Below are 21,167 nucleotides of genomic sequence, written 5' to 3'. Positions count from 1 at the left end.
GAAATATATAATTATGTCCCTCGGAAGCTGTCGTTGTTTTGCTACACACGAGTTCTGGCGATAAATTTTTTGAATCTGCCAATCAAAGTTAAATCCCGGACTTCCCACCGAACGTCTGAAAGCTTCAAAAAAGGTCTGTTTCAAATTCTCCTGTTCCTTTTCACGCAATCCTCTGACTCTTATTGCAAACGCAGTCTTATTGTAATTTATCATAACGAGTTGTTTTTGAGCATTTTCAACTTCCTGTTGTAACGTTTGAATTTTAGATGTCAAATTAGAATCAGTTTTTTCCAAAAGTTCCAATTTGTCCTCCATTTCAGAAACATAGCCTGTCATAACAGTCATAACTCTGATCGTATCTTCCCTTGTTTGAGCAATCTTGGTGTCCAGTTTATCATATAAGTCCGATAAAAGTTGTTTAATTTCCTGTCTGAACTCTTTAAGGGTTTCAAAAAGAAATTCTTGCGTTAAGAGATCTCCAGTAGAGGGCGTGGGAGGCAAGGGCAGCGATTTTGTAACAATTTCTTGAGATGTATTATTAAGGAAACGCTTAGACTGCTTCGATTTGGGAGCCATTATAAAAAACGCACAAACAAATAAGCAAACAAACAAAGTCTCTGCTCCCCTCGGTTTTAAATGGGATACTATTTATAGACTTTTAACAGTTAATAAGGAGAAGTCTTCAGGAGAATAGAGCTGATTGAGTGTGTCATATATCAAACGCAGAAGCTATAAAATCGCCATCTTGTAACGCAGCTGGATAAGAAAGCCTTTTACAAAATTGAAGCTGGTATTTTGAATAGTAATAAGAAAAAAATTTACAACTTCAAGTTAATATTTGGTTTTGAGGCCATTTCAAAATTTATCTGCCTGCAGTTAATAAAACTCTATTGCCTGAATATGCAGCTTTAAGTAAAGAGGCTGGGTTCCCCTTTTATTTTGAAGTTAAGGCTTGGCAAAACTTTCAGTGAGTAAACATTGTAACAAGACCGTTCAGCAGATTCATCACCATTTAACTTCCAGATAAGCAAAGTTAATGAAGGAGTAACATTCTTGTAGAAATAAAGCTAATTAAAAAGCTTCTACTGGCCTATTGTGAAACCAAAACATATGATAAGCAATCTCTTTTGTTTTGAATTCTTGTGAATTCTTGTGAGGATTAACAAAAAGTGTTCATTATTACCGGAGAAACCAGCCTGCTCGGCGCCATTTTAAAAGCCTCTAAGTAAATAATTTTTCGGAGGAGAAAAAGAAAAGAAGCTAAAATGTTGATAAGCAATTATTGTGCACGGAAATGGATTCAGCTCGTGATAAGATTAAATCAAACAAAACTTTGAACTGAGTGGGGGAGACCTACTTTGTCCTGCACAAGGCAGTTTGAAGTTCCCAGCACGGACAGTCGTTCTGCCTTGGGCTAGCCCCCCTTTCCCTGCAAGCACAAAAGCTGCAAAAATCGAAGAGCATTTGCCAGCAAAACAGTTTCTTCTTTCCTTCTTGCCTGAAGGATAAGAAAACCTGATAAGACGTCAGATGGAAGATCCTCTAAACAGGTACGTAGCCAGGAATTCGGAGGCAGCTGATTTTTTTGCTGCCACCACCAGCAGGCTCCTCCCAGGAAGCCAAGATCTTGAACTTTCAACTGGGTGGGGGAACCCAGGAAGCTTTCAGATTCAGGTTTACCACAGATGTACCAACATGTCTTACTTATTAAATTGGAACTTTGAGGAAAGCTCTGCCTTGGACTCTGATTTAATTCTAGATGATATTTGGAACGCTGACACTGTGTTTCTCCTCTATCTTCTTTCATGTTTGTCTGTTCTGTTTCTTTCTTTTTCCTAGATAAGTCATTACTAGTCCTCTAATGTATGCTTTACAGGTATCCCACACATTCTGTAGGGATGTATCCTCCTTCCTGTTCTCTTTGAAAAAAAGTTCAATTCTTTTTGCATATATTGCTGAAATTTTTTTCATTTAATAGATTTTGATTTAATGTCAGTCTCATTCTTTTTCTCTGACCTTTCCATGCCATTATTATTGGGTGGTGGTCTGCCCATATGCTTGTTTCTATATATATATATATATATATATCTTTTGTGTTTCAGCAATTAAGTCTATTGTTGTCCAAATCATATCTATTCTTGACCACAACATGTGTCCATTTGAGTAAAATATATATTGTTTTTCTCTCAGGTGTCTTCTTCTCCATACATCTTCTAGGCTTAATTAATCCATCATTGTAAAGAATGTTTTAAGCAGTGGTCTCCTTAACCTCTTATTTGACTTTGTAGTTTTATAATTCAACTCATTATTTACTATTGCATTAAAGTCACCTAATATGCATATTTCTTCATATTCATATTCTATTATCGTTTTGTGCAGTTTTCCATAAAATTCTTCTTGATTCTCATTTGGTGCATATATTGCCACCATCAATATTTTTTTTATTATTCATCATTATTTCTACTATCTATATTCTTACTTCTTCATCTTCAAATATTTGCTTTGCATGTATTGATTTTTTGATATATAGTGCCACACCTTTTTTGCTTTGATCAGCAGGTGTCGTATACAACTTCCCCAATTTTTGATAATTCAAGTATTTTTTCTGTTGCTTTTTAATATGTACTACTTGCAGGCATATTATATCTAATTTCAATTTCTCTAATTTATTAAATGTCCTCTTTTTATATTTGAATTTAGTCCATTTATGTTTAATGAGATTATTTTTATTTCTTCTTCCATTTCTTAGTTATTTGTAGTTTTAGTTGATCTAGTCACTCTCATCTCCATTTGTTCTTTCATCTCCTTTGAGCTTGCTCCTTCTCTTAATGTCCTTTCTTCTTGTTCTTTAACTAATTCTCTCTGTTCTTTCTCCTTCTCTTCTTGTAATTTTATTCCTCTTTCCTCTCTCCATCTCTCTTCTTCTTGTGGTCCAAAATATTCTTCACAAAATGATTCTGCCTTCTCTACTGTATCCAGGCTGTGTTTTTGTTCCTGCCAAGTTACTAGTATCCCTTCTAGTATTAACCATCTGAAATTAACCCCTTTTTTATTAGGCATTTGGTCAGGAATTGATATCCCCTTCTTAGATCTCTCACTCTTCTTGGCACTTGTTTAAGAACTATTGTTTCTTTAGATTTGTATTTTATTGTAGTATTCCTTGCAGCTTGCCAAATCTCTGTTCTCAGTGTTTTCTTAGTGTTTTCATGCACCTCTCTGGGTAATTTATTTCTTATAGCATATCTTGTATGGACCCTATAGAGTTTGTCAATCCCACTTAGCACCTTTTCCTTGGATTCTTCCAGTCTGTCCACCAATATGTCTGCAATTTTTTCCACTAGGTTCTCTTCCTTTTCCTCTTCAATATTTTGGAATCTTAAATAATAGTCAGCTTTGTCCATCTCCCAAGAGATATTTATCTTTTCTTAATTTTTATCTGTTGTTTATAATCCATCTCCTCCATTTGCTTCTCTGTTGTTTCCACCCTTTCCTCCACTTTCTGCAATCTCTGCTCATTTTTTCCCATTATCTCTTTGACCTCTTTCAAATCTTCATCCACTTTGTTTATTCTTTCTTTGAGGTCTTCATGTATAGGCTGTAGCATACTCTTTAACTCCATACTGGCTTTATCTTGTTGCCAGACAACTTTGGGGGCCAAAAATGAAAAGGGACATTGTGACTATGTCAAAAGTTGTGCAACCTGTGCAGCAATGAAGAAAATACCAGGGAAACCTACAGGGTTTCTCCAACAAGTGGCAGACCTGTTCTGGCCTTGGGAAGAAATTGCCATGGACTTTATAGTAGAGCTCACTGAGAGTGGGGGCAACATGGTCATTTAGACCATGTTCTCAAAACAAGCCCATTGCATAGCCTGTTTCAGTCTCCCATTAGCCCACAAGCTGGCCAAATTGTTAGTAAAACACATCTACAGGCTACATGGCATTCCTCATAGAATCATCTCTGAGATGGGGTCCAACTTATAGCTAAGTTCTGGAGGGAATTTATATGGTCCATTTGGTCCTCACAGGGGCTTAGTTCAGCATTTCATCCAAGTACTAACAGGGCTGTAGAACAAGCTAACACCATGGTTGAACAATATTTAAGACATAGATTACCAACAAATCAATTGGGCAGAATTACTGACTTTTGCTAAAGTGGCATATAATAATGTGGTGTATAGTATCATCAACTTAACCTCCTTCCAGGTCACCAGTGGCATGGAATTCATCCCCATGCCTGAGCTCCTTAGGGAGCCACCCTCCTCCATGTCCTTAAGTGAGTGGATGAAGTCCCTGAAAAAAGCCTGGAAAATATGAAACAAACCCTTTAAGAAAAACCCACAAAGCGCAAGCCGATAAACATTAAGCCTCTCAGAAGCCTTTCCAGATATGAAATATTTGAGGTTAAAACTCCCCTGCAGAAGCTAGGGCCAAAATTCATATGCCTTTCCTGGTAGTGAAAGTGATTAATCCTGTTACAGTACAGCTACAACTTCCCCCCACCTACTAGGGAAGTGCACCCGTTTTTTCACACCAGTTTGCTAAAGCTGGTGTAGACTCCCAGCTGAGGCCAGTAGACCAGGCATCCCCAAAACTGATCATAGTGTAAAGAGAAACACATTATAAAATAAAGGGAACCTTAGATTCCAGATTGTACAAGGGGAGGTTGCAATACTTAGTATAATGGAATGGATACCTGTCTCTGAAGCTATGTGGGTAAAGAGCTGGGATGTAAAAGCATACAGACTGGTCAAACACTTCCATAAGAAATACTCTAAAAAACCAAAGGGACTTCCGGGGGGAGGAAGACGGGGCTAATTTGAGCACCTCTATATGGTTTATTTTCTTTTTCAGGAGTTTCTCATCAGATAAGGGGGTCCAACTGTCAACCCTGAAGCACTTAGGCCATCTTTGAAGCTTCAAGTTTGCTACAAGGAAGAAGAGGTGATAGGGAGGGGGGAAGTTATCCATATCTGAGAAGTAAACTCAAAGATTGTTCCTTAAAAGAACTAGCTTGTAATCATATCCAACATTCCCAAAAACACTGTTTTCAATTAAAACACACCATTTTATACTGATTTCCAAAACCATAGCAGTGGGTACTTTTGTTACTTTGTATTCATTTAGTTTTGTATTCATTTTTTACAAAATTATTCAAGAGAGGAAACTAGCCAGCAAAACTAACACAAACTAAGCTATACAGGTAGCCCTCAACTTATGACCACAATTGAGCCCAAAATTTATGTTGCTAAGTGAGAAATTAGTTAAGTGAGCTTTGCTTCATTTTACCATCTTTTGTGCAGGGGTGGGTTCTAGCCAGGATTATTGCTCATTCATTCATGGGCGTATTTTGTTCACGCGTTGTATGGGCGCTGTATGTGCATGCGCAATTCAATATAAATTGTTCTGCGCGTGCACAGAATTCAAAAACAAGATGCCGGTGGTGACTGCAGCAACTCGAGAACCAGTTCAAAGGTGTGGCCAGCCTGTCTCTGCCCATTCTGTGATCCAGGTCAGCATGCCATTACCAGTTTGGCTGAATTGGGCCAAAGTGGTAGAAACCCACCACTGCTTTTGTGCCACGTTTATTAAGTGAATCTCTGCAGTTCTTAAATTACTAGTAAGGTTGTTAAATGAATCTGGTTTCCCCATTGACTTTGCTTGTCAAAAGTTTGCAAAAGGGGATCACATGATCCCAAGACACTGCAAACTTCATAAATATGAGTCAATTGTTAAGCACCTGAATGTAAATCATATGCCCATGGGGATGCTGCAACATAAGAGTGAAAAATGGGTATAAATCACTTTTCTCAGTGCCATTGTAAGTTTATGGTCATGAAATGAAATGAACTATTGTAAGTTGAGGTACTGATTGAAAGCATTCTGGTTAATGTTCTCCTTAAATAATAGCTATACAATATGATTTATTCTGGAGTTACATTTTATTTTTAATGAAAAATGAGTATTTTTCTTACCTTAGAAAACTGTGCATTTATCCATTTTGTGAATGTTTTCTTTTGAACATCTTCCCTTTCATCTATAAAAGAAAGCACAGTTTGTGAGATTTCCTAAAAATGCCCTAATTGATTCATGAGTATCGAGTCAAGGTTCAATGTAAAAACTAGTCATTTATTAGGAGCACCATTAGGCAAGATCTGTTCACAGTCAAGTCTATACTTTGTTTGATTTATTGCTGACCTTTACCTCTATTGCTTCCCTCCCCTCAGTGTGTGTCATAGATCACATTCTCCTATGAGATGCACCCATCCCAAGCCAGCTGCAGTAATCTGAGATCCAACTCCACCTGACAGTATGCGTGGAATGCACTCTTCCTCCTTGTCTCCCATGACAACACTGGGAGTTGACACAGTTGTTCATTCAAAATGGTTACTAAAGAATTCATTTCTACACTATTTGGTGATTGGTCAATGTTATTATTAGCACACGCTTCACAGATGCAAATTATATTTCCAGGAATTTTTAAAAACTTTAAAAAAAACAGTATCAAATAATCTCTAATTAAACCAAAAGGACTACAATCTCAAAATGCTTAATACGTCAAAATCAGATCAGATTAGTTCTTGCTTGGATTATTAAATCCATCCATATGTAGATTAATTCAACTATTGGAAGGAGACAATAGAAATACTTTGATGCCTATTGTCACAAAACTATGGTACATATTCTGGCTGCACATGAAATATTATTTTAATGTAATTTCAATATTATATTTTATTTCCATGTAATATTACTTACTATATACATGTCAACTTGAGGCAATGAGAGTCAGGCTTGTAAATTTAATAAATAATTATTATGTCATATAGCACATTTTGTTAAGGCCAATGGTGTTTAAGTGGTACTGTAGACATTTGGGGTTTGTTACTGAAGCAAAACATTGAAGCCCAAAAATGCCCAGAATCCAAACTGTCAGGATCATTCACAACAATGGAAATGATTGTTTTCTCAAAGCAAGATTTTTGTTGTATTGTTTTACTCTTTTTATTGTTGTTTCATAATCATGGTGTTTATTGTTATGAACCACTCCCAAGTTTCTTAAAATAGACAGCCATATAAATGTTTTACATAAATCAATAAAATATAACCTTTTTGCCAGTGGTGAAATTCAATTTTTTTTACTACAGTTCTGTGGGCATGGCTTGGTGGACATGGCAGGGGAAATATGCCACAAAATCTCCATTCCCACCCCACTCCAGGAGAAGGATACTGCAAAATCTCCATTCTCACCCCACTCTGGGGCCAACTAGAGGTGATATTTGCTGGTTCTCCAAACTACTCAAAATTTCTGCTACTGTTTCTCTAGAACCTGTCAGAACCTGCTGAATTTCACCTCTGCTTTTTGCACTGAAAGACAAAAAACAACAGAGTACAAGCAAGTATGGTTTGTAAGACAGAAAAATACCAAGTACAGTGGAACCTATGGTCACAAATGCTTCTGACCACAACCAAATTCAATTCCAGCCCCAAAACTTTTCGCACCCAATTTCTCCTTCTGTGCCATTTTTTTGTAAGTGCCAATTAGGTTCGGGTCACGACCAAATTGACCAGAGTTGTGGTCCAGACCAGTTTCTACTGTATATTCAATGGTGTTGGTATACAGTTTATTTAGCTGTTTTTTTTTTTACTCCTTATGTTATGCTCTTACTTTCCTTTTGCTTTCCTTTTCTTATCTTTTGCATATTCTATATGATGTTGCTCACCATGAATTGAATTGAATTGAATAAGTTTATTTATAGGCCGCCCTTTTCCCTGAGGGGACTCAGGGCGGCTAACAATTTATATGGGGGGGGAAAACATACAATGACATATAACACAATGTATAATTAAAAATCGAGCAACATTCATTCAACATTCGGGTGGGGGCGGATTATACTCTTTACCCCCAGGCCTGGCGGGATAGCCAGATCTTGAGGGCTGTGCGGAAGGTCTGAAGGGTGGTGAGGGTACGAATCTCCACGGGGAGATCGTTCCAGAGGGTCGGAGCTGCTACTGAAAAGGCTCTCCTCCGCGTAGTTGCCAGCCGGCACTGGCTGGCAGATGGCACTCGGAGGAGGCCTAATCTGTGAGATCTAATGGGTCGAGAGGAGGTAATTGGCAGGAGGCGGTCTCTCAAGTACGCAGATCCACTACCATGAAGGGCTTTATAGGTAGTAAGAAGCACCTTGAAGCGCACCCGGAGATCAACAGGTAGCCAGTGCAGCTCGCGGAGGATAGGTGTTATGTGGGCAAACCGAGGTGCGCCCACGATCACTCGCGCGGCCGCATTCTGAACTAGCTGAAGTCGCCGGATGCTCTTCAAGGGCAGCCCCATGTAGAGAACGTTGCAGTATTCCAGCCTAGAGGTCACAAGGGCATGAGTGACTGTTGTGAGAGCCTCCCGGTTCAGGTAGGGTCGCAACTGGCGCACCAGGCGAACCTGGGCAAATGCCCCCCTGGTCACAGCCGACAGATGGTAATCGAAGGTCAGCTGTGGGTCCAGGAGGACTCCCAAGTTGCGAACCCTGTCTGAGGGGTGTAATGTTTGGCCCCCCAGCCTGAGCGATGGAACACAAGCCAAATTATTGGGAGGGAAACACAACAGCCACTCAGTCTTTTCGGGGTTGAGTACAAGCTTGTTTGCCCTCATCCAGTCCCTGACGGCCTCCAGACCCTGGTTCATCACGTCCACCGCTTCATTGAGTTGGCATGGGGCGGACAGATACAGCTGCGTATCGTCCGCGTATTGATGGTATCTTATCCCATGCCTCCGAATGATCTCGCCCAGCGGTTTAATGTAGATGTTAAATAGTAAGGGGGACAGGACCGACCCCTGCGGCACCCCATATGTTAGGGGCCTAGGAGTCGATCTCTGTCCCCCAACCAACACCGACTGCGACCTGTCCGAGAGGTAGGAGGAGAACCACTGCAAAACAGTGCCTCCCACCCCCACCTCCCGCAGTCGTCGCAGAAGGATACCATGGTCGATGGTATCGAAAGCCGCCGAGAGGTCAAGGAGAACCAAGATGGAGGCATGGCCTCCATCCCTGGCTCTCCAGAGATCATCGGTCAATGCGACCAAAGCGGTTTCTGTGCTGTAACCAGGCCTGAAGCCCGACTGGAAAGGGTCAAGGTAACTGGCTTCCTCCAAGGACCGTTGAAGCTGGAAGGCCACCACCTTCTCAACAACCTTCCCTACAAAGAGAAGGTTGGAGACTGGATGGTAGTTGTTGACAAGAACATACTGGATATGTATGTACTGGATATATATTTTCAGATTAGGAAGGATCTTATCACTAATATATTTGATTGTCATAAGGATAAGCAAGGTTTTTTTCCCCCTAATGCCAAGTAATTTTTTGGATTTTTTAGATTTAGCAAAGATCTAAAACATTCTGTGAGAAGACTACAAGAGAAATATCTTCCATAAGATGAAATTAGACATTAGACTCACCAGGGACTCGGAGAAACAAAATTAAAAGCTACATAGATTTCAGGAATGAGAACCATAACAAGGCTGTCAGCTTCTGAGCTAATGGGAATGTTACAGTGGTGAATTATGACCGGTATTGTTAGGAATATAATCTAACGGTTGGGTTGGCAATATATAAATCATGTAACAATGCTATACCTGTTTCTTTAAATCATACTGTAAAATGTGATTGCTTGCTGTTTTCCTCAATCGGCCATAAGAGGGAGCCAGAATAACTGTTAGTTCTCTGTTTGTTAGATGCTGGGCTAACCTGGCAGTGCCATGAGCTATTGTAAGTTTTGCAACTGTTAGCAAACTTTGTGTACTGAACTGATTATATGATACTGGACTATGTTATTTGGATTATCCCTTAACTGAAAGACATTGATGACTGACTGTCTTATCAGTGTATGACTTGGACTGTTTGATGGACTCTGATACCTTTATTTCCACGAAAGTAAAAGCCTATTTAAACTGCAGTGTCTCTGTATGCTGGTTTGTGTGTTCTCCAATACAACTCTCACAATGCTTTGCTGAATGTACTCACTCTTCCAATGGGGAGCTTACCTAACAGGTATGCCCCAGTACAGGTGTACTGGTGCATGCCGGGAGCACCAGATACCATTCTGGTACTGTGCTCTGGAGGGCCTACCTGCCCTTCTTACCTGTATTTGAGCTCTTCGGCGCTTCCGTGCACAGAGAGTACGGTGCCTGCATGATACTCCGCCGAGCAGCTGGAGCGTTGCAGAGGCATCATGAAGCATCGCAGATGGTAAGTAAGCATGTACACGCTGTGCACGTTCATGTGGTTGACGCCAAACCCCGTTGCACAATACTGGTTGCAATGGGATCTGGAACCCACCACTGGAAAGTTAGCACCAAATTTATACTCAGCAGATTTCAACACTTTCTTATTTTAAGTCTTATGAATAGATGAATAGTTGCTTACATTTTCTACATTTCTGCTTTCTTAGTTCTATAAATTTATGAATTAAATGTCGTCTCTCTGGACACCAGTTGTAACTTCTGAGCTGCCTTCAAGAGTAACCCCATATAGTGTGTGTTGTAACAGTCCAAATGATTGCCACCTGCTCATTAATCAAGAGCCAAGAGTCAGAACTTCCAAACTACATACCAGTTCTGACTAAGGGTGTCCAACTCTATTCAGAGCTAATGATGGAAGGCCTCCAGACAAGGCCTCCTGTCATCCTTTGCCCAGGTCAAGGTCCCCACTCAAAACCCAATACACAGCCAGTGAGCTAAGTAATCTCTTACTGGGTAGCCATAATCATAAATAACACCTTCTAACCCTACAAAAGCTAAGGCAGATACAAGTAATCCTTTCCTTTTAATCTCTAAAGGGAGATCAGGCAGTTTTACCAAGCACTAAAATCCTCTCTTCTAAAATTTCCAAGATTGTTTACTTCCACTAATCATTTTTTTTCAGTGAAGCACTGAAAGAGGGACACGATCAGATCCCTATCATGATACTGCCATTCAAGTGGGGAGAGCACCCTGATTCTTTTACTCACTTATTGCTCTCATCCTGTTTCCTATGTATCCTGTAATTCCCTAGTTTATAACTTTTACCCTGTCACCTATTCTGCCCTGTACTTTGATTTATCTTGGGAAATGTACAAGGGGGGAGAGCCATCTGTTTTCTCTCAGTTTAGAAGCCTCAAAGAAGAAGTTCATGGGAACGACTCCTTATTTCTTTCTCAGGGTGACTGTTTCCACAACATCTTCGCACCTATGGATTGGCTCATTCAATATCAAACTGAGGGGAGGGGTTTCTAACCACTTTATCCTAACGGAATTGCCTTAGGGGAACTCGGACCCTGCTTTGCATTGGCTTGCATTCACTTCCTTTCAATAAAAGATTTTTTTGAAATGCTAAAGTTTCACGAGTCCATGCTTTCTTGAACAGGAGGGAGATTCAGGACCTTACAGACAAACTTCACTCTGAACACCAAGCCATTACAAAATCTCAGAGAATATTAAGACTTCTTTGAAAATCTGCAATTACCCTCTTATATTTAGTTTAAGCATGTAAGTTTGATTTCAAAAGCTGCTAGTATGTTGCCACCTTGGCTCCTCCTTAGTTTTTATATCTTCACTGATGTTTTGTCAGAATGTTAATTCCATACTCTGGTGAAATACTATATACAGTATATTAACAGCTGAATCTGAAGAAAATAGTCTAATACCTTTTTCCATATAACTTATCATATTAGGAAAGTCCTGTCAGAATAAGTAAGTATCAATATCACATTAGTACCAATTATTTCAGTTAAGCTACTTGGTGAAAAAATGCATTCCAATATTACTTGGTATGTGTGTGCGCGTACATTCGTGCACGTGTGTGTGTGCGCGCGCACACACACACACAAAATGGGAAAGAATTAACTTTAAAAAAGATGCAGTGAAGGCTTCAACTGTGAATCATGACTGACTGAAGATGTCTCTGCAAATCAAGAGAGATTGCCGTGAAGAAGAAGGAAAAAAAGGCAAGTAGATCAGTCTTTTGAGTCTCTCTGGAGAAGGAAGGTCACCCACAATTGTGCTGAGTGACAGTTCCTTGTGAGGGGATTGTAAAACAGCTGTCTCCTGTGGGTTTATTTATTTATTTATTCATTTGGAGTTTTTATATGCCGCCCAATCCGAAAGGACTCCGGGCGGCTTACAAGAAATATAAAAAGCACATAATGACAAAACAATTTAAAACAACAGACACCCCTCATACTTTCATTCTAGTCGGGGCCGGACCTCAACAGTGAGGTCAACAGCCCCAGGCCTGCCGGAACAGCCAGGTTTTTACGGCTTTCCTGAAGGCCATCAGAGTGGCTATGGTCCGGATTTCTGGGGGGAGCTGGTTCCATATTTACTCTCAGCAGTGACAGAGCCTTTCATAACAAAACTCAGCCAATCAATTCACATTTTTGTCACATTTAGAAATGTTTGATTTAAATACTTTATGAATATTACTTCAAAATAGCAATCTTAGTTTGACATGTAGTGAGTGGATTTAAGAATTTTGAACAAAGACACAATAATTTAAAATACTATATAATTGGGAAAAAACAAGAAAGGTTTTTGATTTTAAAAAGTTGTAAATGGATTGGGAGACCAAGAGATTTGGAATATTGACAATTTTTATGCAACATTATTTCTGTCTTATTTCCTAAATTAAAATTATTGCGTGTTTATTTAAATTACACAAAATATGTTGTGAAAGTTATTGCAGTGTTGAACAAAATTCAGAAGTTTATAGATTTTGCTAGTTGTGTCATGCCAAAGAAGATATACCTAAAGAAGGTTAAGATTTGGCATCATCAACAATTCACTATCTGGTATCATTATTAAGTAATGACTACACGATAGTTACAATGAATTTAGTTAAGAGCATAGTAATAGTTTTACATAACTTTATTCCTGAAGATTATTGTGGGGTTTTATTCAAAAGTGAATTGAATGATAACATTGTTGAGACAAGAACATGGAGAATATAGGGTAAAGTTAGATAGATACAGGTTAACAGAGTTGGAAGGGACCTTCAGTCCAATCCCGCGCCCAGTTAAAGGAGTCCCTGCAGATTTTACTCCATTAATCATTGCCTACTATAAGATAAGAGTAAGATTGTGTGTGTGTGTGTGTTTTGTGTTTGTGTGTGTGTGTGTGTGTGTATGTGTATGATGAAATTAGGAAAACAACTGATTGCAAAAGGATTTAATCTTCAATGGTTTTATATACATAATTAAGAGAAAGATTCAAGATAGATAACAGCACATTTGGAATTGAACAACAAAAAACAATTAGAAGTTGAGTTTTATGTACAAATGATGAACATGTAATTGCCAAAATTATTGCTGAAATTTGAAACAAAAGATAAGCAATGAATGTATTATAAAATGAGCTAAAATGTTGGACATATTGCTGGAATAATGGGAAAATGTGATTGAAAGGGTTGACTTTCATATTATGTTATAATCATTCATATTGTTATAATCTGAGGGTTTTTAAAATAAAATGATTTTTAATTTTTTTTTACAAATATGTCGAATCAATGCATGTCCGCGCCGGGAAGCTGAGCTTCTGGTTTTTGGTGTGTGTATGTATGCTGGTCACTTGGTCTTCTGGTTTCTGACATGCATACGTGCATGAAGACCAGCTGCCAGCAGCATGTGTGCACCGGAAACTGGAAGCTCAGCTTCTCGGCGCACACATTCACACATGGGAGCTGCTCTTCTGGTTTTGGCACTCCCATGCACGTGAAGACCAACTGGCTGGTGCACATATGTGTATCAGAACCTGGAAGAGCAATTGGCAATGGCTGGCATGCATAAAAATGGGAAAATTCTGAAATACCTGTTATAATGGGATGGTTGGTTAAGATGATGGAAGTATCGGAAATGGAAAAAAAAAATATTTGTTTGCTTAAATAAAGATTCATTACATCAGTAAGTGACTGAACATTCCTTATGTACTTTATTGTTGAAAACAGCAACAATAACAACAAAATCCTTGGAAGTTATCTTCAGTATATGAAACTTGCTATATGAATCCTACTTTTCTATGGACATGGAAATTTTAGTAAGGTAGTTTTTCTGTGTGCAAGGAATGTAAATAATCCAAACTTTGAAATGGGGAAAAAATTGACAATACATAACATTATTCTTTCTGTGTATAGTCTGAATTCTGTGTATACTTGCACTGGATGCATTCTTCCTCAAGAAATTTCTCCATTGCTGGAATACACCTTTTATCATAAGCAATGTTTTTTGAAAATTTTATAGTTTCTTTGAGCTAGGGAGCAGAAATCTGAAATAATAAACATGGAGAAAGATCTTCATTTATCTCTTGATGCTTGGAAAAGAACATGGTGTCATTGACTAAATTTGGGATTTAGGGAGCTTTCCCCCTGGGATGATCTCGATGCTGCAATCAGTAGCGCGATGGGTGGGGGGGCAATTTGTCAGAAGCACTTTCACTGAAAACCTCCTTGAGGTCCCAATCTTCTTTGGGGATTTTCTCTTCTCCTTTAATCTTTTCCTGCACTGCGGCAGCTAGGTTTGTTTCAGCATTGGCTATGTGGGACATCCTCCCCTTCCCCTCAGTGGGTTTAGCAGAATGAATGCGCAACCACCTTTCCTCCAGTTCACGTAAGGTTCCATTTCCGTAGCCACAATAATCCCAATATGAGGGGGCGATCCATTCCAGGTGCCATGATGAAACTCAAGGTTTCTTGGTGATCCCCCATTCACATTTCATTTTTTAAAATATTTTTTAATTTTTAATTTAAAACAAATACAGCATCCTTCTTTACATTGTATAGAAAGTTTATCAGTTGGTTACAAAAAGACTTTCATGCATCTCTTCCACAGTCAACAAACATAATTCATATTAACTTAAGTATTTTAACTCAAATATGTATACATGTCACCATCATTATATTTCCATTTTCATTTGACTATAATTGTTTAAGCGTCCTTCATCATAAAATATACCAAAATTTAATACATAACCACGTACTGGCCTTTCAATTACTATTTTTTAAAATCCTCCACTAACACTAAATCCTTATGTCCTATTCTAGCTAAACATCCATAATATTTAATAACAAAGTTTTCTAATCCTCCTTTCCAAATCACTGTTTAAAGTTTACATCCAATTTCCTTATGTTATACCCATATCTATCTATCTATCTATCTATCTATCTATCTATCTATCTATCTATCTATCTATCTATCTATCATCCATCTACCTACCTACCTACCTACATACATACATACATACATACATACATACATACATACATACATACATACATACATACATACGTTGTTATTCTTATCTCTCCTTTATTTGGCTATATCCTGTATCATAACATTCTCCTCCTAATAATCAAAACTTTAATTGTATCTAACTTAGTTCTTTATTACCATCATCATCATCATCATCATCATTGTCATCATCATCATCATCATCATCCACTTTTATGTATAATCCAAAGAGATTGCTAATCTTCCTTACATGGGTACCATTCAATATTCATATCCAATTATACTCATCATAACACTACACATTGTATACATTAATAACATTATCAGTTGTTTATTTAAGCTATATCTATTATCAATAATTTTTACTAAGTTTAACTAGTTTTAAATCATGTTCTTCCATCTATTAACCTGTCTCTTTCCAATAGCAAAACAGTCTCATATCTTCTGCCATTTGTGGTGTCAGTCCTCTAATCATCTTGATCAGCTTTGTATAGACTTCTCTTAGTAACTCCTTGCTAATAAGATCTCTTATATAATCTTGATGCCCTCCTTCTGTTTTCTTATTCAGCTTATCTTTGATTGTCAGCAGTGTTATCAATGCTTTTGCTAATAGAATTTCTCTCTTTAAATCCATAGATTCTTTAGTTTTTTCTTCTTCTGTATCTTGCCCTCTAGAATAGATTTCCTCTCCATTTAATTCCTCTTTCAGTATTCCATTCTTTCCATTTTCAGAAACAAACCAATTACCATAAATATCAGCAGGTTTAATCTCTTTATATTCATTTTCCACTTTGATTTTTTGAGTTTCAATCATCCCGTTTTGCATTTGATAGACATCCTCAATTTTTTCATCATATTTTATTGTTATGTGCTCTAAGTATTCCAGTTTTTTCTCTATTCTTTCATATATATATTTGATAATATCTGTATTTCTGAAAGTATCTTTTGCAAATTTGAGACTTCTGTTTTCTTTTGAAATTGTGCCATTCCAACAAACACAGCTTTTGCCAAAAGCACCAAAAACTGGTTCAATGACCATGGGATTACTATGCTTGATTGGCCTCTCCATTCTTCCTCCATACTCTGGGTCCTTGGTTTCCAAATGAGATGCAAAAGTTCCTCTCATCAGAAAAGAGGACTTTGGACCACTGAGCAACAGGACTTTGGACCACTGTGCTTCATTAAGACCAGGGTCAATGCAGCCATCTACCAGGAGATTTTGGTGGGCAGGAAGGCTTCTGGCGGCTATCCCACTGCCATCCACCCACTCACTCGCTACGCTACCCTGCCCATGCTCGTCACTTACTCTCTTTGGGTGAATTCGGAGAAGCGGCGGCCCCGGGAGTCAGGAGAGCCGGGACAGGCTGGGAAGCAGACGGAGCCGGAAGGGGTCCCACGGAGGAGTCTCCGGCCGCTGCGCTCGCCTCGCCCGCCAGCCCCCGAAGTGCACGAGGGATGCTTTGGCAGAAAGGCGCCGCTTCCAGACCCCACAGAGGGCCACACACACAGGTGGCTCTTTTCGGAGAGGCGGAGGCTTTCCCATGGCTTGTCCGGGTGGAAATGGGGCTGGAAAGGTGAGCTTGCTCTCCCGCCCATCCGCCCGCTCACTCGCTACGCTACCCCACCCATGCGAGTGGTAGCGGATGGGCGGGGGAGCAAGCGATCGAAGAAGGCGCCAAAATTAAAAAGCGGGATCTTTTGAGAAAGGCCCGGGACGCGGGAAAAATTATGAAAAAGCGTGCCTGTCCCACCAAATGCGGGACATCTGGTCACCCTATGCTATTTGAAACCCTGACATCAGCATTTATGAACATGCTATCTTCAAAAATTATTTTTTTATTATTATTTATACATTTATATTTTCTTTGCAGCAGTTCTACAACTTTTACATATCAATTGTATTTCTCTTATCTATACATATATATCCCATATATCTATAGCTATATACATTTTTACATATCTTTTTTTCTCCACTAATTCCATACATTGCATCTTTTATATACATTTGATTCTCTTCTATTTCCTTTTTCGTACTATTTTTGTCTACAATCAATCCTATAGTTTCCCCTCTTATTAATCCTGCAGTTTTGTATTTATTTTTTAATTTCTTGATCTTTTTTCTTCCCTTTATTACTTTCCTATTTTTTCCTCTTTCTTCTAGCCAATTACACTGTAAGTCCCATATTCGGATTCCTCTTTGTCTTTTAGTGCTTTTGTGAACCTGTCCATTTTGGCGCATTCCAATTTTTTTTTATCACGTTATCTTCTGTTCGCATATGTTTATTTTTCCAATTCTGTGTGTATATAATTCTTGCTGTCGTAATTACATGTAGAATTAGATATTTAATTTTTTTTCTCATACTTCCCCTTAATTATTCCTAATAAAAGAAGTTCCAGTGTTAGTTCTATTTGGTGTGTAGTAATGTTGTTGAGCCTTTTTTTATTTTTGTCCAGTATTTTTTTGCAGCTGCTCAGGTCCACCATATATGATAATACATTCCATGTGTTTGGTTGCATTTCCAGCATGCTGGAGAACATTCTGGAAACATTCTTGCAATTCTCAAGGGTGGTAGGTGCTATCTGTAAAACATTTTATATATGTTCTCCCTGTATGCCATTGCCATTGTTAATTTGTAGTTTGTTTCCCAGAGATTTTCCCATTCTGCTAATTCTATAGTATATCCGAAATTTGTAGCCCACATTATCATGGTCTCTTTCACTACTTCTTCTTCCATATTAAATCTTAATAAATAGTAGGGTTTTTTATCAATTTTTCTTCAGTTCCCTGTAAAATTTTGTCGAATTCTTGTGGCTTTTTATAAAATCCATCCACCTCTCGATCATTTTTGTACCTCCCCTGTATTTGTAAGTATGGCCACTAGTCTGTATCTATTCCCTCATTCTTTAGTTCTTGCCTTGTTTTTAGTCTCCCTTGGTTGTCTAATATACGTATCTTCATATCTTATTATTTTATTTATATCTAATACGTTCAGATAAATTAGTACTTCCATAGTTGATAACCAAATTGGAATTTTGTTATAGTGTTTTCTTTTAATTTTTAATCATGTTTGAAGTAGGGCATTTCTAATTTGATGCCTTTGGAAGTAGCCATGAATGTTATTCTTCCCATTCCATATAAAGGCATGCCAACCTATTTCTAAATCATGTCCTTCTATTGTTAATATTCTCTTGTTTTTTTAAATTTATCCAGTCCCTTATCCAGGTAAGCACTGCTGCCTGATAATAGAGCTCCCAATTTGGGAGTCCAAAACTTCCTTTCTCTCTATTATGTTGCAATAACTTTAACTTGATTCATGTTTTTTTCCCTAGGCTAATAAATTGTGTTATTAATTTGTTTAGATCAACAAAGAATCCCCCCCAAAAAAATTATTGGTGATACCTGGAATAGGAACAGGATCATAGGTAAAACATTCATTTTAACTACTGCGATTCTTCCCGTTAGCAAGATTTCCAATTTTCTCCAATTTTTCAGATCTTTTTAAATTTTCTGTATTCTTTAATTGTTGAGCATTTCTCTGTTAGCCAAATTCCTAAATATTTCACCCTTTTTACTATCTGCATTCCCATATTCTCTTCTAATTCTCTCTCTTGCTTTTTAGTAAGATTTTTTAAAATAATCTTTGTTTTGCTCTTATTAATTTTAAGTTCTGCTACTTTGCCAAATTTCTCTATTTTTTAAATTAGTTTGACTCTTGTTTCTAATGGCTTTTCTAAAATGAATAATATATTGTCTGCAAATGCCTAGATTTTATATTCCTCTTTTAAAATTTTTAATCCTTTTATTTCTTGTTTCTTTCTAATTTCTATTAATAGCACCTCTAGTATTAGGATAAATAATAAAGGTGATAATGGACATCCTTGCCTTATTCCTTTCCAAATATTAAATTCTTCTGTGACATCTCCATTTATTATTACTTTTGCTGTTCATGTCAAATATATTGTTTCAATCATATTTATAAAGTTATCTCCAAATCTCATAGTTTTTAACTGTGTAATAATAAACTGCCAATTTAGATTGTCGAAGGCCTTTTGGGCATCCAGAAAGATCAGTGCGGCTTGTATTCCTGGTTATTCTTCATAGTATTCTAATGTGTTCATAATTACTCTCATGTTATTTTTTAACTGTCATTTCGGCAAAAGCCATTTTGGTCTGTATTAATGATTTCATTTAATTTTTTTAAAGTCATTCCACCATTATCGATGTGAATATTTTATAGTCTGTGTTCAATAATGAACACAATAATTGGTCTGTAATTTTTTATTTGTTGGCGGTCCAAATCTTCTTTAAATATGAGTGTTATATATGCTTCCCTCCATGTTTTTGGTAATCTGGCTTCTATTAAGTGTATAGGTCTAGCGTTACTATTTCTATTGGCTCTTGTAAATTTTTATAAAATTCTACAGGTATTCCATCCGGGCCCACTGTTTTTCTGTCTCCTCATTGCTTCTGTTAATTCCATCATTGTGATTCTCCTGTTTAACATTTGTCTTTTCGCCTCCTCAATTTCTTGTAAATTCCTTTTCTTCAAATATCATTCAATATTTTCTTGCATTATGTTTTCTTTATTGTATAATTTTTCAAAGAAATTTTGCATATTTTTTTCCTCCTTCTGGTGTTGTATAATTCCTTTTTCACCCTGTAGTTGGTGTATTATTTTTTCTCTTTTTCTTTTTTCAATTTGTGTGCTAACCATCTCCCTAGTTTGTTTGTATTTTCAAAGACATTTTGTTTAGCAAATTTAATTTTCTGGGCCATCTCCTCTTTTGCCATCAAATTCAATTTGTGTTTTATCAGTTCTCTCTTTTCCTTTATTTTTATTTCTTATGGATCTTTTTGCAAGTCTGCTTCCAATTTTTTGAGTTCTTTCTCTAGTGTTTCTTGTTTTTGTTTCTTTTCTTTACTTTTCTTGACAAATATAATATTGTCAGTCCCCTAATAAATGCCTTTTTAGTATCCCATAAGCTTTGTAGTGATGTTTCTTCTTCTTTTATTTACTTTGTAAAAGAATTTTATTTCTTTTTCTATCATTGTTGTATATTTGTCTTTCAGTATTTTTTGATTAATTGTTCATCTCTTTTTTTCCTGTCCTTTCCATACTACTTTTATTGGATTATGGTTTGCCCAGGTGTTAGTCATTATTTCAATCTCCTCTGTATCTCTTCTCATTCCCCGTGTCATCCAGACCATATCTATCCCTGACCATGACTTATGTGGGTTGGAATAAAATGTTTGTTTTCTATGCTTCTTTCTCACCATACATCTTGTAGACTCAGTTCCTGCGCCATTTCAAAAAATGTGATTGGTAATGTTCTTTTTTTCTTATTTCTTTGGTTGCTTTTTAAATCTTTCTTGGTGTCTGTTATTGTATTGAAATTGCCAATTAGACATATGTTCTCGCATTGTATTTCTGTTATCTTTTTGTGGACTTTCTTGTAAAATTCTTTTTGGTTTTTATTTGGTGCATATATCGCCGTGAGAAGTATTCTTTTTTGTTCTGTTTCTATTTCTATCATCAGGATTCTCCCCTCTTCATCTGCATAAATTTGTTTGGCATTAATCCAATCTTTAATGTACATTGCAATTCCCCTCTTTTTGTTGTGATAATGCTGTGTATAGTTTTCCTAATTTGGATGTTTTAGTAGTTTGTTAATCTGACTTTTAATGTGTATCTCCTGGAGGCACACAATGTCCATATTCATTTTTTGTAACTTTATCAAAGTTTGTCTTCTTTTTTTCAGGTGAATTTAGGCCATTTATATTCCTTGAGAGACTCTTGATTTTGTTTCATTGTACTATTTATATATCACTTTAGTTTCCTTGTGCTCCTTGTCTCTATTCTTGTTCTGGTGCCCTCTCGTTCTATTTGCTCTTTTTCTTGTTTCCTTCCTTCTTCTCTT

At 37.4% G+C, this 21,167-nt stretch overlaps 1 protein-coding gene across 6 annotated transcripts in view; it reads right to left on the bottom strand.

The window, feature by feature from the left end:
- DMD (dystrophin) overlaps window positions 1-21,167 on the bottom strand; it is a 1,286,665-nt gene that overhangs the window by 1,124,262 nt on the left and 141,236 nt on the right. For all 6 annotated transcript variants that reach the window (XM_087721810.1, XM_087721811.1, XM_087721815.1 and 3 more), the window contains exon 2: window positions 5,975-6,036. In XM_087721810.1, the coding sequence (XP_087577936.1) occupies window positions 5,975-6,036 (62 nt within the window). The remainder of the gene's footprint in view (window positions 1-5,974; window positions 6,037-21,167) is intronic.

This window comes from Thamnophis sirtalis, unplaced genomic scaffold, assembly GCF_051295495.1.
Source record: "Thamnophis sirtalis isolate CommonGarterSnake01/CBP01778 unplaced genomic scaffold, rThaSir2_p1.2 scaffold_8, whole genome shotgun sequence".
Classification (NCBI taxonomy): Eukaryota; Metazoa; Chordata; class Lepidosauria; order Squamata; family Natricidae; genus Thamnophis; species Thamnophis sirtalis.
Note: the sequence above shows the minus strand (reverse complement) of the source record. Positions and strands in the feature narration are given on the sequence as shown.